Genomic DNA, 19,103 nt, shown 5'->3' on the forward strand with positions numbered 1-19,103 from the left:
TTCCTTTAGGTGAAGACAACAGAGTGTTCTGAAACCATATGATCAGAGATGGAGCAGGGGTGGGGGGAGGTTCCTCTTCCCTCTGTATTTTAGCAACTATATATAATCCAGTCATACAATGTGTTTAACTCAGAGTTCATTACTTGTAAGAAGGACAGGTAAGGGAGCTATGATAACAGACCCACAGTGGTGGAGGGGAAGGAAAAGGAGGAGGAGAAGGAGGAGTGGGAGGAAGAGGGAGAGGAGGAGGAGGATTTTACCACTTTTCTCATAGATGGAATACTGCTGATTAGCACACAGGCAGTCTCACGGGGCAGTGGACAGGCCATGCAATGCCCAACACATCTCTCAGCATTGCCGGCTCTGCTCTGTGATCAGTCCGTTCATACATCCTGACAGGAAGCAGCTGGAAGAGCTCGCAGACCCGTTCTCCTGTTTCACAGAGGCCCAGAACTGACTGACTTGCGTGTGGTCCCCCATTTACTAAGGGATGGATTCTGGATTCAAAGCCAAACTTCATGACACTCAAACCAGTGCTCCCTTCACGGTATCACTCTTTCCTGACGTGAGAATGAAAACACAGTAAATTCACACACACACACACACACTCTCTCTCTCTCTCTCTCTCTCTCTCTCATGGTATAGAATCTAAGCTGCTTCTGGCTGGTTACTACCAAGGGAGGACCAGCTGAGTTCTAGTCAGCAGAGTATGTTTGTGTGTGTGCGCATGCGTGCGAGTGTTTTATGGGAGCGGGTAAGGGACACATCGTAGGAAGCACTCGAGAGTATCGAAAACACTCAAAGCTGAGGCCACATGTTGAACAAGGTTACAGTTCGTGGATTTTATTTTTCTCCATGAAGGCTCAGTTCCTTGGAGTCAATGGGATGGGGCACATTATTTAAAGTGCGTTCTAGAACACAGAAGTTGGGTCTTGGCCTCTGAAATCTGGGTTTCTACACTGACCCTGGTTGAGCTAATTACTTACTCTCCAAGTCTATCTTCCTGCCTTCCGTTCGGGAGAATAATGCCTGCCGTATCTTTGTCATGAGGTTTTTCTGAGGGTCAAGTACATATGAGAGTGCATGGAATTCATACTCAGACATGCTGGCTCTTAGTAAAAACGTGAAGTTGGCTAGTGCTCTTTGGCTTACCATCACTACCCCTGCCCGTTCCCTCCCTACCTGCACGCCCCCCCCTTAAATGCAGGACTTGAATTCACGACCCTGAGATCCAGACCTGGGCCATCCAGGCGCCCCATACCTCTGCCAGTTCCTGATGCCCCAGGTCCTCCAGCTGCCCACCCAAATGACAGCCCGAGGTCATCTGCCCCTCTGGATAACTCCAGAGTCACCTGTGGCAGGTTAGATCCTCAACCGTGGTGGCAGTACCTTTCTCTCCTCCACAGGCTGGGTAGCTAACAAGGAACTAGACTAGTACAGAGGCAACAGTGATCTCTGAGAAGCGAGCGAGAGTAGGAAATGGAGTTGGATGAGAATATGCCTTGACCTACAGAAAGCAAGACAGGAGTGTGAATGAAGTGGCGTGTTGTATCCACATTGCTTGATTCACATGAAGGCAGTGCAGGCAACGCTTACCAGAAGCATTAGGCTCTCTCTGTGACACCCTGGGAAAATGTAACCAAATGGGTTTTGGCTTCGAATTCTTTCTGACAGCTTCAAGTCCATTAAAAATACATTAAATGTCAGTGAGAATTTTGCCACAGCACGTTGTTTTGCCAAGAGGAAAATTTGTTAAATCTGGCCATACATTTAAAGATTCTCTACAAAATCATTTCAAGTAACTTAATTTCATTGCTATGCAGAATGCTGTCGACTTTGGGAGTAGTGACTTATACAAACACACACACACACACACACACACTCTTACTGTTCTTTTTCTTCCCTTCTCTTAGTTTTGTATCTTGACGAGAAAGTTTCATGTGGAAAAGTCAGAGGTTCTCGTAAGTCACAGAACTACGGTTGCAATATCATAAGGAAGCCATTGTTTTAGAGTGGCGACTTTCTATTTTGATTTTTTTTTTTTTTTGACCAAATGGTGTTGAGATCTGGATATTACCCTAATTTTTAAATTTAAAGAGAGAAGTGAAAAGGAGAAGCTATTTGGGATTTATTGAGATTTTATTTTATTATGTCATGCTCAGCATCATGTTTTATTTTATTTTGTTTCCTTCTTAGAAGAACAATTCTGCAGGGGAGTATTTCTTCTATAAGCATTTCACAAACAAGGCTCAGAAACGTCGGATAATTCTGGAGAGACCACAAAGCTAAAAAGGAACGGAAATGGGATTCTAACTCAGAAGATGCTTTGCCCACGAGTCAATGGTGAGCAAGAAACAAGCACAAAGAAACTATTTGGATTTTTTAAAGAGTTTGTGATTTGCAGGGGGAGAAAGGGGGGCAGTAAGTGGGAGGACAGATGAATCAACCTTAGCCATGTGCTGGTTAATTGTTGATGCTGGGTGAAGGGTTTCACTGTGCAATTCTGCCCGCCTTTGTATGTTTGAAAATTTCCAAAATTGAAGGTCAAACAAAACCAACTCTCTGCTTAAAGGCCACTGACAACATAGAAAATACTACATATAAATAATCTTTTGTGGTTTATAGAGCAGAGATGGAGTTTTAGAAAATGGAGAAAGAGCTAAGCTTCAATTCCTAGAGACATTTGTCAAAATACACCCACCTGTCTGGTCACGATACATGACGTGCACCTTTGCCTCTGCTTCTTGGAAAAGCCACCATTCTGCTGTTGGGCCCTGGGCTGCTTCTGAGGTTCTAGTCGCTACTTGTATTATTTCTAACTAGATTGAGGATTTATATCATGGGATATCAGTAGTGCTACTCAGGTTACTTTTTACCCTATCTGTAAGCCCTTCTAACACTATCAAGAACTACGAGAAGACTGTGAATCTCACGGGTGGAAGAAAGCATCTGTCACTCCAGGGAAAGGACTGCTTTGCTTAACTTGAAAGACTACCTTTCCCTAAAACAGCGACAAAAACTTTTCTAGGAAGAATAACAAATACGGAAAATCACCTCCATTGCTGTGGGCCATCATCAGGGCTTCCAAAGACGTTTCTGGAGTTATTTCTAACTGGCAGATCATTACTTTGGCTCTGCTAATGGTCCTGGCTGCTTTCTTCAGGTCTTCGGTATTCAAAAGTAAATTGGCTCCAGCCACTATAACAATGATGTTCTGGCCTATAAAGAATTTCCGCATATTTATATTAAAAACCAAGCGATGATATTCTGCAATGTTACAATCACCCTTACAAGGTCATTATACTAAATGTGTTATAAGTATTAATTTTGACATTTCTAGGTGATTCAGGTGAAATTCTAGTTTTCCGCTGTATCTTTGTGGATCCCTGCTCTGTAAGATTAATATTATTGTCATCATTTTGAGTAAAATAAAAAAAATTCCCCTATCAATATTCTTATATACAAAGAAAACTAGCTGGAAGGTGATACCCAACAGTTAAAAATGACGGGTACAAAGCGTGTGGTAAAGATTCCAAATCCGAAATGACAGATGTCATAATGATGTGTATGAACAGGAGTAAACTTGCCCAACACTGAAAACCAAGGCTCTGTGGTACGCAGTCAGTTCGCGTGTGCACCTAGGATATTCTGAAAATCAAAACATGTTTTGTAATATGTAACAGATGGGAATTGTGCCAGATCACCTAAGGTCGAGAGAGGGATATTTGATTTAGGCTGCATCAGATCAAACAGAGGCAGAAGGGGCGCCTGAGTGGCTCAGTGGGTTAAAGCCTCTGCCTTCGGCTCAGGTCATGATCCCAGGGTCCTGGGATCGAGCCCCGCATCAGGCTCTTTCCTCCGCAGGGAGCCTGCTTCCTCCTTTCTCTCTCTGCCTGCCTCTCTGCCTACTTGTGATCTCTGTCTGTCAAATAAATAAAATCTTAAAAAAAAAACAAACAGAAGCAGAAGTAAGAATCTTAAACACTCTTTACTTGGACCCACTCTCGACAGTCCCACCTAAATGGGGGAAGAAGTAGGGGTACATTTTATCTGTGAGGTGAACTTTCAGGAGCTGTGCTGTCCCATTTGAGAGTCATGAGCTCAAGCCACATGTGGCCCTTGAGCACTTGCAATGTGTCTGGTCTAAATTGAGATGTGCTTCCATTGTAATCCATAGCAGATTTTGTTTTTATTAAAAAAATTTTGTGGGGGTGCCTGGGTGGCTCAGTGGGTTAAAGCCTCTGACTTCGGCTCAGGTCATGATCCCAGGTCCTGGGATCAAGCCCCACATTGGACTGTCTGCTCAGCGGGGAGCCTGCTTCCTCTCTCTCTCTCTGCCTGCCTCTCTACCTACTTGTGATCTCTGTCTGTCAAATAAATAAATAAAATCTTAAAAAAAAATTTTTTTATAATGTTCAGTTAGCCAACATTCAGTACATCATTAGTTTTCGAGGTGGTGTTCAACGATTCATTAGTTGTGTATAATCCCAGTTCATAGAAGATTTTAAAAACTGAGTACAAAAAAAAAATAAGGAAGGCAAAATATCTCACTCGTTTTTAGGAACATTTTGATTACATGTTGAAAGAATATTTTCGATATATCGGGTTAAGTGAGGATATTAAGATTAATTTTACCTATTTCTTTTGACTTTTTAAAATGCGGCTCATGGAAAATTTCAAATTATGTCTGTGGCTTGCATGATATTTCTTTTGGACAGCTCTGATCTAGAGGGACGAGTTGTAGCAGTCATTTCTTTTTTGTGCTCCAGGCTGCTCGTGCTGATCTTGTATAGACATGTCCTAAAATTACCTCTGAACACAGAACACATGCTAGCCTATCATCTTACCACAGATGTGTCTCTTGGCCACAAGGAGGACTTAATAAAGTGGGGATGGTTTAGCATAAACCCAATCTTGGTACTGGAAAAATTCAAAGTACCCACACACTGAAAGACAGCCTTCTCCTTCCTTTTCTCCTTCAGTGACCTCATTCTCTCTGCTAGAGTCGACTGGTGTTTCTGTGTTGCTGATTCCTGGATCTATGTTTCTGGCGTGGCTGAACCGACGACAGCTGTCCGGTAGACACGGCCAGATGGCAAGACCATTCATGCCACCAATTTAACTTGTCAAAACTGAACTCCTTACTTTACCTTGCTACTCATTCCTTCACTTAAGGGAGCCGATGGTCCCCTCTCTGGGGATTTGTGTTAGCTCTTCTAGGACAATCTATAGTCTCAAGGGTATTACCATATGCGATAAATAAATCAGACAAGTTCTAGCATAACAGGCACTCAATACACAACATTAAACTACATCTTTGCATGGAAAGTGTAGTTTCTTGCAACATTGGTAAGGATGAAATGGAACTCAAAGATATCCCTAGAACACAAAAAAGGTTGAAGACGGGGAATGAACTGCTGTTGGCGGCAATGATTACTTAAAATGTAGCTTTAAGTAATGAACACAGACGGTCTATTGTTAGAGTGAAAAATTTAATCTGCTTTAAGTGGAATACATTTTTTTAATTGTTGTTATTGCCACTTTGGGATCGCGAGAGCAGAGCTAAAAATACTGTATCTTCTGTGAGAAACGATTGTATGAAACTATATTACAAATCAAAGACATATTCTGAAAAATCATAATTCCACAAAATGCATGCTGATTGCCCACGATGCCCCAGGTTCTGTCTGAAGTGTCCCATGAAATGCTTGGTTCTTAATTCTGAATTAAAGAATTTCACATAGGTTTAAGAAAAATTTTTTTTTAATATTTAAAATAGTTGGCAGAAATGATGAAAAGTTTACTGGAGGGTAAAGGGAAGTTACTGTTTTTCAAGACGAATGTTTTACCTGTCGCAAGGCCCTGTGACAGACAGACATAGTTGTATATATAGACTTTTGAGGGTTGATTGCCGTTTAAAGAGCAGACAAAATTGAATACTAATGCTAACTTAGAATAATTAGTTGCTGCCATTTGCTCAGTAAATATTCTATAAATATGATTCATTAACTTCCTTGTGCACCTATCTACTTACATTTATTTACCTAGTATAAGTGAAATGACAGATGAATACTTAACTGCTTTTAGAGACACATACCAATGCTGTATTCACAAGAAGGATAATGGGACGTTTCACCATATAAATATTATTCGGAGGCAACTGTAACACTTTCCATGTATTGGATGGCCAATTTTATATTTAAATGATCAAGTTGGGAAGTACACATAAAGGGAAACATGCATAGTTAGATGGGAAGGACCACACTTGAGGCCTTGGGGCGGTGGGTATGGTAAGAGACCCATAGGATTACGGGAAAAATCGATGCTCCTGCCCTAGTTCTGGACACGAACTGCTTCACAAAATGACACTTCAATATGCGAAACACGTACCTTCGTTATTGACAATTATAGACGCAGTTCCTGTAGCAGCATCTTGAGTCTGATATGCAAATTCTAAAAGAAAAAAGAAATTACAATCATGTACACACAGCCTGGCATGGATAATCTCTTTTAGCGATTTCAATGCACCACTCATCTTTGGAAAAACTTTTTAACCTTTAACCATCTGGAATGATAAAAGAAATAAGCAATTAGCGCTAATTTATACCCATCACCTATACAGTGAGGAAGACTGAAGGCTTTACGCTTAGTTGCACCTTTGCTCTACATTACGAACAACCCCCCTTCCAATTCATCCACATTATTCATAGAGGATACATGTGCATTTTTCTAGACCATCACATTTCTTTTCTTCAGTGAAAGAAATGATAGACTTGAGAGATTAAAGGTCAAACCTATTCAATGAACTCAGTTGCATTTCTTCATAAACTTTGCATCTCATCAAGAATCATGGTCTGGAGTGTAAATGGCAATGTTGATCAGGCGGCCTTTCGCAGCAGCGAAATAGCCTTGAAATGGAGCCAAAGACCTGCATTCTACTCCTGCCTCTGGCTCCAACTGGCTGTGTGCTCTTGGACACGTTGAGAACCAATCTGGCCTTCAGTTTCTCTTTTGTGCAATGATGGCATCAGCTTCAGTGGTTTCAAAGATCATTTCCAGCCGTGACATTCAATGACTTTTCTTAAAATATCTTTTGTGAACGCAGCACCTGTTTTCTCTTGTCACCTGCTTTTGGAAACATTTCTACAAGATGAAGGTTTATAACCTCTTATCATTTTATTCCCATCTGGAGGAATATACATGAAAGAATTAACCAAACGACATTTAAGTAAGACAAGACAAGTCTGCGCATAAAAATTCTCTGGCCACCAGAGGAGGATCTAATAATTCTATTCTATATTCAACTGTTCTTGTAGCCAGATCCCAGGGGAAAGTCATAAAAAGTAACTTTAAAAAAGATGCAACTTTACCTGTAGAAATATCGTTCTGTTTTAAGTTTTCTATATAATCATTGCCAAAAGAATCTTTGCCAACCTGTACAAAAAAAAAAGATGAATGTTAGATCTTTTACATTTAGTAAAATGCTACAATGTAGCTTTTAGAATACTTAGCATTTTGAAAGGGCATATCTGCACAGTACTTTATAAACATTAGCTAATTAATCTTCTTAATGTAAGATGCTAAACTTGATTTCAGCCCAAAGAATTGTTCCACTTACATCCTACCTAAAACGTGAAGCATTTAATGACTGTCACGAGTTCTAGAACTTTGCTCTCATTTTGATCTGTTCGTGTGGAAACTCCCACTAAGACAGAGCTGTCTACAATCAACAGTCCTCAATATTTATGGAGAATCTCAGTTGTTTGTACTTCACTATAAACGAGAGCATCTTTGTAATGACTTGCCTGGTGTTTTGGAATCTTCTTATCTGACAAAGGATGGGGTAGAGAGAGGGAACTGAAAAAGCCCTTGATAACTTGGGTAACTGGGTGTCATGGAAGTCTGTTGCTTTTGCCTCCTTGCCTGCATTCTGGTAATGATACTTCGGTTCTCTCCTAGGACACCCATTCCTCTTCCATTCATGGGCAAGGTGGTTAAGGTGCCACATCTGTTACAATCAGTAATCCCATGTTTGCCACATTGTTGCCACCCAGACTCCATAGTTTACCTTAGGGTTCACTCTGGTGTTGTACACTCTATGTGTTTTGACACACGTATAGACAGGTTATCCACCATTATTAGTATTATCTTTTTAAAGACTTTATTTATTTGACAGACAGAGATCCTAAGTAGGCTGAGAGGCAGGCAGAGAGAGAGAGAGGGGGGAAACAGGCTCCCTGCTGAGCAGAGAGCCTGATGCGGGGCTTGATCCCAGGACCCTGGGATCATGACCTGAGCCGAAGGCAATGGCTTACCCACTGAGCCACCCAGGTGCCCCGGTTATTCATCATTATAGTATTATCCAGAATGGATCCCTGTGGCAAAAACCCTCTGTGCTCTGCCTGTTCATCCCTCTCTCTGTCCAAGCCCCGGCAACCACTGGTCTTTCTACTGTCTCCATAGTTTTGTCTTTTCCAGAATGCCATATCATTGGAATCATACAATACATAACCTTCCAGGCTGGCTTCTTTCACTTAGAAAATACATCGAAGTTTCCTCCATGTCTTTTTGCGGCTTAATCACTCATTTGTTTTTAGTGCTGAAAAATGTTCCTTGGTACGGGGTGGACTGTGGTTTATCCATTCACCCACTGAAGGACACCTGAGTTGCTTCTTCTTTTTTTTTTTTTTAAAGATTTTATTTATTTATTTGACAGAGATCACAAGTAGGCAGAGAGGCAGGCAGAGAGAGAGGAGGAAGCAGGCTCCCCGCTGAGCAAAGAGCCCGACGCAGGGCTCGATCCCAGGACCCCGGGATCATGACCCGAGCTGAAGGCAGAGGCTTTAACCCACTGAGCCACCCAGGCGCCCCCCCTGAGTTGCTTCTAAATGTTGGTAATGAGAAATTAATGTGCTGGCTTTTGTGCGGATGCCCGATTTTATTTTTATTTTACTTTAATTTTAGTGTAGTTAATGTACAGTGTTATATTGGTTTTCCTCCTATTTTATTTTAAATTTTAACCAGCTGTCACCATTTAAGTATTAGTGGACTTCACAAAAACAAATTTCCAGGAGGTCCTGAAAATCCTGAGGTTCTGGTAACACTGGGCCCACATTCCTGCAAGGCCACCCCAGCTGGAACTGCCCCAAAGGTGAGCGCATGCTCTCCAGACCACAGCCCCCACCTGGCCTCCTGTAATTTATGTTACCTGCCTGGCACCTGTTGGCTTTGGGCTTGCCACTCCTGAACTACTATCTCTCTGTCCCGCAAGTGAGCACTTGAATGGATGATGTATCTGTCCGGGTCTCAGCCACTCCCGGTGTGCTCTGCTTTTCCGCAGAAAATCGCTCCTCTCTGGATATATCAATAGAAAGAAACCTACAGGTTTACTTGGGTCAAGATCCTCAATGAGTGATGAGAAAACTTCCTGGTGAGATCCTGGATTGTCTAGATCAGGGGTTGGAAAATTTTCTTTTCTAAAGGGCCGGAGAGATAATAGTTTAGACATTTTGGGCCAGATCGTCTCTTTTGCAACGATTCAGCTCTGCTGTTGTAGTGTGAAGGCAGCCAAAGAAAATCTGTAGACAAATGGATGTGGCTGTGTACCAATAAAACTTTATAAAAATACATGGTAGGCAAGATTTGCCCCATGGGTGGTAGCATGCTGACCCCTGATTTAAATGCCACTTCTAAGAACTTCTTCCTCAAAGGATATTTTTCCCTGTGCTCCTTTCCCGGCAGAAATGCGGATTAGGCAATAATCTGGAAAGATATATAATAATTTCTTTCTTTTTTTAAAAAAATATTTTATTTATTTATTTGACACAGAGAGAGATCACAAGTAGGCAGAGAGGCAGGCAGAGAGAGAGAGGGAAGCAGGCTCCCCACTGAGCAGAGAGCCTGATGTGGGGCTTGATCCCAGGACCCTGAGATCATGACCTGAGCCGAAGGCAGAGACTTAACCCACTGAGCCTCCCAGGAGCCCCTATAATAATTTCTTATTAGCACAATTTCTATCTCTACAATGAAGAGCGTCCACTAGAAAGCACTGCCATGGGGGAGAGCTCCCTGGTTGAAGGGCGTCATCTATCAAAGGTTTTCTTCATGGAAGGCTGACCATTCATCAACCAAAGCATCCCATTTCTTAGGTCAAAGATTCATACCAGAAACTAATTGTTTTCTCTCTCTCTCTCTCTCTCTTTTTTTAAAACATCATTTAGCTGTCTTCCATGGGCAATCAAGACACTATAGAGTTGGGAAGGCATCGTTATGAGAATGTTGTAGGGATTAAAGGAAGGCCATTCTTAGGCATGTGGGGCCTGGTACAGATTAGAGCGAAGAAACTTCTCCCCCCTTTCCTATCAGTTTAATACAGGAGAAATCAGTACCACCCACTCCCCCGTGGGAAAAATCTGTTTAAGGTGAATGTCAAAGGCATGTTTGATAAATGTGTGGTGATATAAACATTAGGAAGTGCAGGGATTAGGAAGATTGGTTGGAAGGGAGGAGAAAACCAAAAAGCATGCGGTTTTGCCCTCCAGAAACTGTCAGAGGGAAAATAAGACCGGGCAGCTATCCCGCCAAGTGGAATATTGCCCCCATCGGAGGCGAAATTAGGAAGGGACGGCATGCTCACGGTAACTGCATTTTGCAGGCTTGCTGCAGTGGTATTTTATTTTTAATTTTTTGTGAGGCTTGAACCACGACCCTGAGATCAAGACCCATGAGGTCAAGACCTGAACTGGGGATCAAGAGTCAGATGCTTAACCAACCGGGCCCCCCAGGCGCCCCATGCTGCAGTCCTATTCCTCCTCCAGGAGTCCTCTGATGGGCTGCGTGCCCCACCCCCCCCGGGCACACTGATGGTTCCAATTTTAGTCCAATAGTGACTTCCTGGCAAACCTGTCGGCTGATGTTCTAACTCTATGTGAGACTTGGAACAAACATACTTTGCCTTCGCCCTCTTGGATATTCCCCTGACAGAAATAAAAATCTGGTAACTAAAAAATAATGGCAAAGTAATCTTTCTTTTTTTCTTTTAATTTATTTATTTGACAGAGAGAGAGATCACAAGTAGGCAGAGAGGTAGGCAGAGAAGCAGGCTCCCTGCTGAGCAGAGAGCCCGATGCGGTGCTCGATCCCAGGACCCTGGGATCATGACCCCAGCCAAAGGCAGAGGCTCTAACCCACTGAGCGACCCAGGAGCCCCGGAGTCAATCTTTCTTATAAACTACATTCCTGCCTATCTGGTTCTCCCTGGTGCTTCCAATTCTTCCTGCTGCTCCCTATTTTCAAACCGAAGAGTACCTGGTCATGGAAGCAAGCATGTGGGTGCACTGAATTATTTTAAAAATAAGACCGTATTACTATTACTGTAATGAAAACATAAGGTCTGCATTGATGGTGAAACTAATGCTGTTTAATGTAACCAGGTATCCTGTTACTTCCGTGAGACTAACACAGCCAACCGTGAGCATGTCTGTGTCTCAGTCATACCTATTTATTATAGCGAAATGTGGGTAAAAAGCAGCAGAGATCTGAGGCCTCTTTTTTCTTTCTGCATTACAGAGTAGCACGGATGCTTTGGGCAACGTCATCCTAAAAGAATGCCCTTTTCCCTGCTTCCCCACCCTCAAACCTCTTACACAATCATTTATTCTGCTGGATTGACTTTAAAAAAGGTCAAGAGGAGCGAACACCTTCCAAACCCCTTTGGCTTCTTCTGCCTCAAATGTAAGCCTCTTCCCCAGGAACTGGAAATTCATAACCAGAAATCAGAGGGGTGGGACCCAGGCTAAGGTGTCACGCATTGCCTCATTGAGAGCTGGGCGAAAGTATCTTGAAAATCACAGTGAATGACACAAACGGAATGATCTGTAATGACTGAATGAAAATCACAGTGAAGAATTCTTTTTTTTTTAAAGATTTTTTTTTTTAATTTGACAGAGAGAGATCACAAGTGGGCAGAGAGGCAGGCAGAGAGAGAGAGAGAGGAGGAAGCAGGCTCCCCGCAGAGCAGAGAGCCCCATGTGGGACTCGATCCCAGGACCCTGAGATCATGACCCGAGCCGAAGGCAGAGGCTTAAGCACTGAGCCACCCAGGCGCCCCAAGAATTCTTGAATACTACCTCTGAAACTAATGATCTGGCTAACTGAATTAAAATTAAAAAAAAAAAGAAAAAAAAGAAAATCACAGTGAATGATTTCAAACGGTCCTTGAAACAAAAAGGACTTGACATCGTAATTCCAGAGGAGAACCTCTTTAGGTATTTTTGGAGGCTTCTCTGTCTTCCCGGTCACATTTGCCTCTCAAATTGATAAGAGAACTTTAAGTGTAAGTATCTCGGCCATAAAAGCAAAATAATTCGACTGGGAGTCAGGAAACTTGGAATTGAATTTCAGTTCTGCCATTACCGGGCTAGTTAAAATTCTTTACGTTTTGGCGGCAAACTGTTCCACCTGAGCCAGATAGAGTGGGGCTGGGGTGAGTTCTGTCCCGCAGGTAGGAAACTGGTAGTTCTCAGTCTTCGCTGAGTGTTAGAGCTCCCGAGCAGCTTACATACATCCTGGTGCCCAGGTGACACCGAAGATCAATGAAAGCAGCCCCTGTGCAGGTGGCACCGTGGCCCACGCCCCCGGTGATGACAATGTATGCCTGCAGCTGAGGCCCACGGGCTTGCAGGATAAACACTGGGAGAGTGTGGGTGAAGCTTTGTGTGAAAGAGACGAGGGAGAGAGGTTCTGCCTGGCGTTACCTTGGGAAGTCAAGTAAGTGGGAACACATAGTGTGGCCGAGAGAGTCTGCCTGGGGTGAGGGGCCCCATGGGGACCAACACAGGGATCAAGGGATCGTAAAGCTACAAACATTGCCAAGTGTGTGTTTGTGGCAGGCGAGAATTCTACCACTGAGCCACCAAGGCTAAGCGTGTGTTTGTGGACTCTGGTCTCATTTTCATGTCACCAGGCTTGCCTCCCCTTACTCTGTGGGCTTCTAACACTCGTATTTGGCAAAAATCATTGGATTTCTCTGTTCTACAGAGTGGTCAGCGGAAAGGCACTATTAACTTGATGTTATCAAGTATTCCTACTAGATATCACTAAATACTTAATTGCATACCACCTTATATTGTTTGCCTAAACAATCATCCTAGAAGTCTAGCCTTCCTAAAACCTTATAGGAGACTCTAGCTTGGCCTGAATTATTCTTCCTTAAGCCCCGAGCATGAAATGTGTTCTGTACATATCTGGTCATCTTAGTTGCCTGTCTGTTCATTTCTCTTGGCCCATCTTATCATTTTTTTTTTTAAGATTTTATTTATTTATGTGTCAGAGAGAGAGGAGCGAGAGTGAGCACAGGCAGACAGAGGCAGAGGGAGAAGCAGGCTCCCTGCCAAGCAAGGAGCCCGATGTGGGACTCGATCCCAGGATACCGGGATCATGACCATAGCTGAAGGCAGCTGCTTAACCAACTGAGCCACCCAGGTGTCCCCCATCTTATCATTTTTAAAAGATTTTAATTATTTGGCAGAGAGACAGCGATCACAAGTAGGCAGAGAGGCGGGGGTGGGGGGGGAGGAAGCAGGCACCCCGCTGAGCAGAGATCCTGATGTGGGACTCAATCCCAGGACCCTGAGATCATGACCTGAGCCAAAGGCAGAGGCTTAACCCACTGAGCCATCCCAGGTGCCCCCAATCTTATCATTCTTAAAAGGACATGATTACAGGCACTCAGATTGTCCTAGCTATGGCTGCCAAAAGATCCTACACTAGGTTTTGCTCCTAATAGACCCCTGAAAGGCATTCCTATACTCTTCCAGTAGCAACAGAGAAATATGTTGGGCAGAAGGATTCTGGGAAAAGCACACAGAATGAGGCAGCCTGGGTAAGCCTGTTCCGGGTGAAAGAAGCCAGGTCATCGGCAGTTATGAACAACCACCTGCACTTAAGCCAAGGCAACTTCTACAACCCCAGGCTCAGCTCTTCCCGGAGGCTTGTAGAGTCGTGCAGTTGACTAGAACTTTCTGCAATGCCGAAATGCCCTCTCTCTCTGTGCTACCCCAAACAGGCACTTGAAATGTAGCCAGTATGACAGAACAACTCAATTTAAAATTTTATTTTAATTACATTTAAATCCAGCCACATATGGCTAGTGGCTGCCATCTTGGCTAATGCAGCTATAGAGAGACGTAAGTTAGAATCATGGAAAACAGCAGGTCAGGTCAGGAGTAAGACCCTTTCCTCCAGCTAAGGGTCCTGAGGTATTTCCTTCACTTTTACCACAGAGAAGGCTCTCCGCATTGAGGGAGAGCCCGTCAGTGGCTTCCACAGTCCAGAACTGTGATCTAGTGCTGAGGAAGGTGACTGCAGTTAGCGCTACCATATAGTGAATGTCTACATTTCAAAATGGTTGCGGAGGGGCGCCTGGGTGGCTCAGTGGTTAAAGCCTCTGCCTTCGGCTCAGGTCATGATCTCAGGGTCCTGGGATCGAGTCCCGCATCGGGCTCTCTGCTCAGCAGGGAGCCTGCCTCCTCCTCCTGTCTCTCTCTGCCTGCCTCTCTGCCTACTTGTGAAATGTCTGTCCAAAAAAAAAAAAAAAATCTTAAAAAAAAAAATGGTTGCGGAATGGGCTGCTTGGAATCCTTGAAGAGTATAAAAATAGTAGAAATTCTAGGTCCATCTGTTGACATATAGCTGAGGTAAATAAAACCTAGAGGACTAAGATATCTTACCCAAGGTCACATGAAGTTGAATATTTCTGCTAAAAAAAGTTATCACTTATAATAAAACAGGTTACCAGTTATCAGTTCTCAAAGTTAGAATGCACAGAAATTAACACTAAAACCAAGCTGAGTGCAACTTAATCTTTATGATTCAGGACAGAAGAATAGAAAAAATTCCCGTTGTTCAAGCTAGCTGGTGGTTTAAATCCTATCTAAATGGGGATAATGGCCTTTAACATACAAAATTAATGTCACAGTCCCCATTTATGAGTTCCACTTCTCTAAGAGGGGAGGTGGGGAGAATGTAAGAGCTGGTTGGTGGTAATCCAATTTTCTTCCAATCTTCCTATATGAGACCCATACTGTTTATTTGCTTAGGATCCTAGGGTACCCCATATTTAGACACATGGCCAGGCATTCCAATCAATAGAGCCATTAGTTTTAGCCAGTTGTCCTTCAGCCAAGTTCAGGAAAGGACAAATTTCACTTCATTAATATATAACGTGGGAAGTGCTGGTGACTACTTTTGATCTTGGAAAACTAAATCTTAATGCACGAGCAGCTGACGGTCCCACAGTAATCTAACAGACAATCTAACTTCTTTGGTTAAGATGATGAGTCCTCTAATACAGTCCATCTGTAGTGAAGGCTGTTTTTCTTTTTTTTCCTTTTTTCATTTTCAATCTACTGTGGACTAATAGTTCTGTAAAATGCAACAACACTGAAATAAAAACAGAAAGAAGAGTCCTACAAAATACCAGGCTTAATTTATTATTACTATTACTTTCATCAGCTATAAACATTATTCTGTCAAATGCTGTAACTGTTGCTAATTGCTTACTCATAATTCCTGTACTGTCCAGACCAGTGACCGTTTGCAGTCTGGCCCGAGGATCAGGCTTTGGGCAGCGTCACTCTAGTATCTATCCATTCTGCAAGGAAAACACACAGGTGCTTGTACTACAGAGGTGGATTTTTTTTTTTTTTTTTCCTTTTTAAAGGAAGCTCTACGCCTAGTGTGGGGCTTGAATTCACTACCCCAAGATCAAGAGTCACGTGCTCTACCGACTGAGCCAGCCAGGCGCTCCTAGAGAGTGTTATGTTCGAGGAAAGTAAGATCAGTAATCGGTTGAGGGTCTCCCCAGTTGGCTCATTTCAGATCTGGGTCATTTTGGGCCATGCCTGTTCAGGGCTTCTTCCCACCACATAAGAAGCAGGGTCTTTGGGCTGAGACTGGGCCACTGCATCTTGAGCTCTTTTTTTCTACCCTGGCCCTCCTGAGCAGCCCGTTTCAGATATCAAGAACTAACATTTAGTTTGAATGGAATGATGGAGGAGGAAACACTTAAGAAAATCAGGTGAAGTCCTATGAAAGGTAGCCTCACAGACTCTTTGTCCTGCCAAGAAGACTTTCATTTTCTTTGATCTCTGCCTGGATTTGTGATCTGAAAATATTACTTCCAATTCTCCTTGGACTGTGGCCTTGGGACCAGTGAGTACTGACTATACCACTCTTTAATGACTTGAAGTGTTTCATGATTACATGTTTCCCTTGATGCACATTGATGAGCTCCTGCTTAACAGTCCTTGTCTCTATATCTTGGCAGATAAGTCCCTTGAGCACGATATAAGCTGTTTGGCATGTGGCATCAAATGGTCTTACTTCCCCTGAGCTTGGATTTTGGTTTGTTGTAGGGGGTGGTAGATTAAGTTAATGTGGCCAAGAAAACCGCAGGAAATTTTCTACCTGTTTTTCTTTTACTCTGTCTGTTCATTTTTATCTTGAGTAATTTCATGATTTTGGTTTCTACTTGGAATTTGTCATCTTAAAAAAAACTGCTATCCAGCAGGTTGGCTACTTTGCTTAATGAGAATATACTTCACCATAGAAAAATATTGTGATGGATGGATAACAATAGCTTCTATTATAAAAAAGATATTTTTCTTTTGAAGAAGTCTAAGAATATTATGCAATTTGTTTAGGCTTAAAGAAATCTATGTCTAAAGATTCCAGGTTGTCTAAGCAAAGTCACCCCACGTGGGTTTTGGCTGAAGCCAAGTTTTCTCATCCTCTCTGTACGGACACCCACACTAAAGCCGACTGCGGGGCGTTAATGGCCGCTGGCTGCCTCGGGGCAGCTGTACAGGTGCTACCCTAAACTGTCATACGCAGACCAGAATAAAACAAACAGGACCTCTGCTTTATCAAACTCCTGACTCTACCATTTCCCCAAATACAGCCCTCTGCTGTCTATTCCTCTCACATCCACTCCTGACGGTTGCATGATTCACTTCCCAAGTTCAGTTTCACAACTCAAATATTTTCTATTTTGCGTTTCTCTTTGCCTCAAATTCAACAGACCCAAAATAACATCAATCTCAATCTTCGAGTTGGATGAGATCCCAGGGGACATCCAATTTTGACTTTCATGGCTACATGAATAGCATTTATGAAGCTTCCAAGAGGGGTTCTCTAATCCCTCCTGTTACGGCTCCAGCTCGAGGGAACTCCTCTCTTCCCAGAGCAGCCATTTTTGGTACTTCGCTTCCAATACCAATTCTCTGTCCATGTTTTCCCAGCCGGCAAATATCCTCCTCTTTCCAGTTCCCAAGCCCCGTTAAGTCCGCACCATCCGATGAGACCCCAGACCCTTCATTTCTAATCAAGCATAGGATTGTCAGGCCTACGGCTCCCTCTCCAAGCCCCACAGTTCCTAGCATGCACTAGGTCATCAGTAATTAATGGCTGATTAGTTGACATTTAAAATCAAGAGTCAACCTTAGAAGATGCGCGTTTCTTACTTTGAACCTTGTGCTTCGTGGGATGTTTTTGACCTAAGAGCTAGATGAGAATTTCATCAGGTTAATCATAAATTAGAAATAAAACTACAGTTGATTAGCAGATGAAATGATAATTGTATAGTTTGTACATCATTGAAAGACTCCCGTGGAGAGAAGAGTGCTGTAGGCGATGGGAAATGACATTGCAGAGAAATATTGGTGAAACTGACCCAGCTCACAGGAGCGAGCTCATTCTTTGAAATTTCTCAGATTCTTCTTATCCTTTCCTGTGCAGACTGAATCTAGCTTTCCTAAAATGAACTTTCGTGTTCTACCAGTAATGCTAGCATCTTAAAATTTCATTAAACACACAAAACGCTGAACCTTTGGTAGCCAATTTTATTTTCAAATGATTTCAGTCAGATGGCTAGCAAGAAGGACTACTGTATTTTATATGCCATTTCCTTATATACCTGAAAACAGAACTATGCTTAAGGATTAGTTATGGGTAGTTCATTAAGGCCCAGATTCCTTTCTGATCCAAGAGCTAGCATTAGAAGAAATAGCTTAGAGATGAGTGAATCACCAGTTATTAGACCAAATTTCCAAAAGCTGCGCTGTAGCAAAAATTGCTAAAAACAGGATGACTTCTGCTGTTTAGAAGCTGGACTGTAGAAAGCCCGTGGGGTAGGCAAATTCCTCTCCCTTCTCACCCTTCACTTAGAAGCGCAGTAAGTTAAAGGAATGCAGCAGTATGCTACTTCCCAGAGGATTCAGTGAGGGAGAAATGAATATGAAGGATAAGGAAAAGGACTCTCTCCTATTTCAATCTGTAACAACACAAAACAGATACTCAAGCACGTGCGAGCACAAGCATGTTCATGGCAGTACCGTTCGCAGCAGCCAGAAGGTGGAAACCGCTCAGGTGTCCATCAACAGACAAGTGGGTAGACAGATTATGGGCTGTACAATGGGACATTATTCTGCCAGAAAAGGAATAAATAGATCCATGCTATAAGGCAGATGAACCTGGAGAACATTCTGCTAAGTGAAAGAAGCCAGACACAAAATGCCATGTATCCTATGATTCCATTTAGAGGAAATATCCAGAATAGATCAGTCCACAGAGACGGAATGCAGACTGGTGGATGCCAGGGGCAGGAGGTGGGATGGGGGAGTGGGGGGAGACTGCTTCACGATAAGGGGTTTTACTTCGGAATCCTAGGAATGTTCTGGAACTAAGAGAATGGTGGTTGTCCAACAGTGTGAATGTACTAAATGCTACTGAATTGTTCCCTTTAAAATCGTTAAAAAATAAAAACAATCAAGTCTTAAAACCAGACCCTTGCCTCTAGAATTCTCTCCACCATGTTTTACACTTACCTTGCATACCATGGATGTTTTTGCTCCAAGCCTGGCAGCTTGGACACACTGGTTGGCACCTTTCCCTCCGAAGCCAATGAAAAACTTATGTCCATGGATGGTTTCTCCAGTTTTGGGCAAACGAGAAGTAAGACTGCCATAATTTAAAAAGAGAAGGAAAAAAAAAAAAGGCACATCAATTTAAGTTCTTCAGAAGAGAGAGGGAAGGTTCTCTGATGG

At 42.9% G+C, this 19,103-nt stretch overlaps 1 protein-coding gene across 3 annotated transcripts in view; it reads right to left on the reverse strand.

The window, feature by feature from the left end:
• Positions 1-19,103, reverse strand: part of RBKS (ribokinase) — an 85,734-nt gene that overhangs the window by 50,236 nt on the left and 16,395 nt on the right. For 2 of the 3 annotated variants that reach the window (XM_047746403.1, XM_047746401.1), the window contains exons 2-5: positions 18,885-19,017; positions 7,371-7,434; positions 6,391-6,453; positions 3,055-3,219 (exon numbers count right to left, since the gene is read on the reverse strand). In XM_047746403.1, coding sequence (XP_047602359.1) covers positions 3,055-3,219; positions 6,391-6,453; positions 7,371-7,434; positions 18,885-19,017 — 425 coding nt within the window. The remainder of the gene's footprint in view (positions 1-3,054; positions 3,220-6,390; positions 6,454-7,370; positions 7,435-18,884; positions 19,018-19,103) is intronic. The other variant, XM_047746402.1, reaches the window with a different exon arrangement.

Source organism: Lutra lutra, chromosome 9 (assembly GCF_902655055.1).
Source record: "Lutra lutra chromosome 9, mLutLut1.2, whole genome shotgun sequence".
Lineage (NCBI taxonomy): Eukaryota > Metazoa > Chordata > Mammalia > Carnivora > Mustelidae > Lutra > Lutra lutra.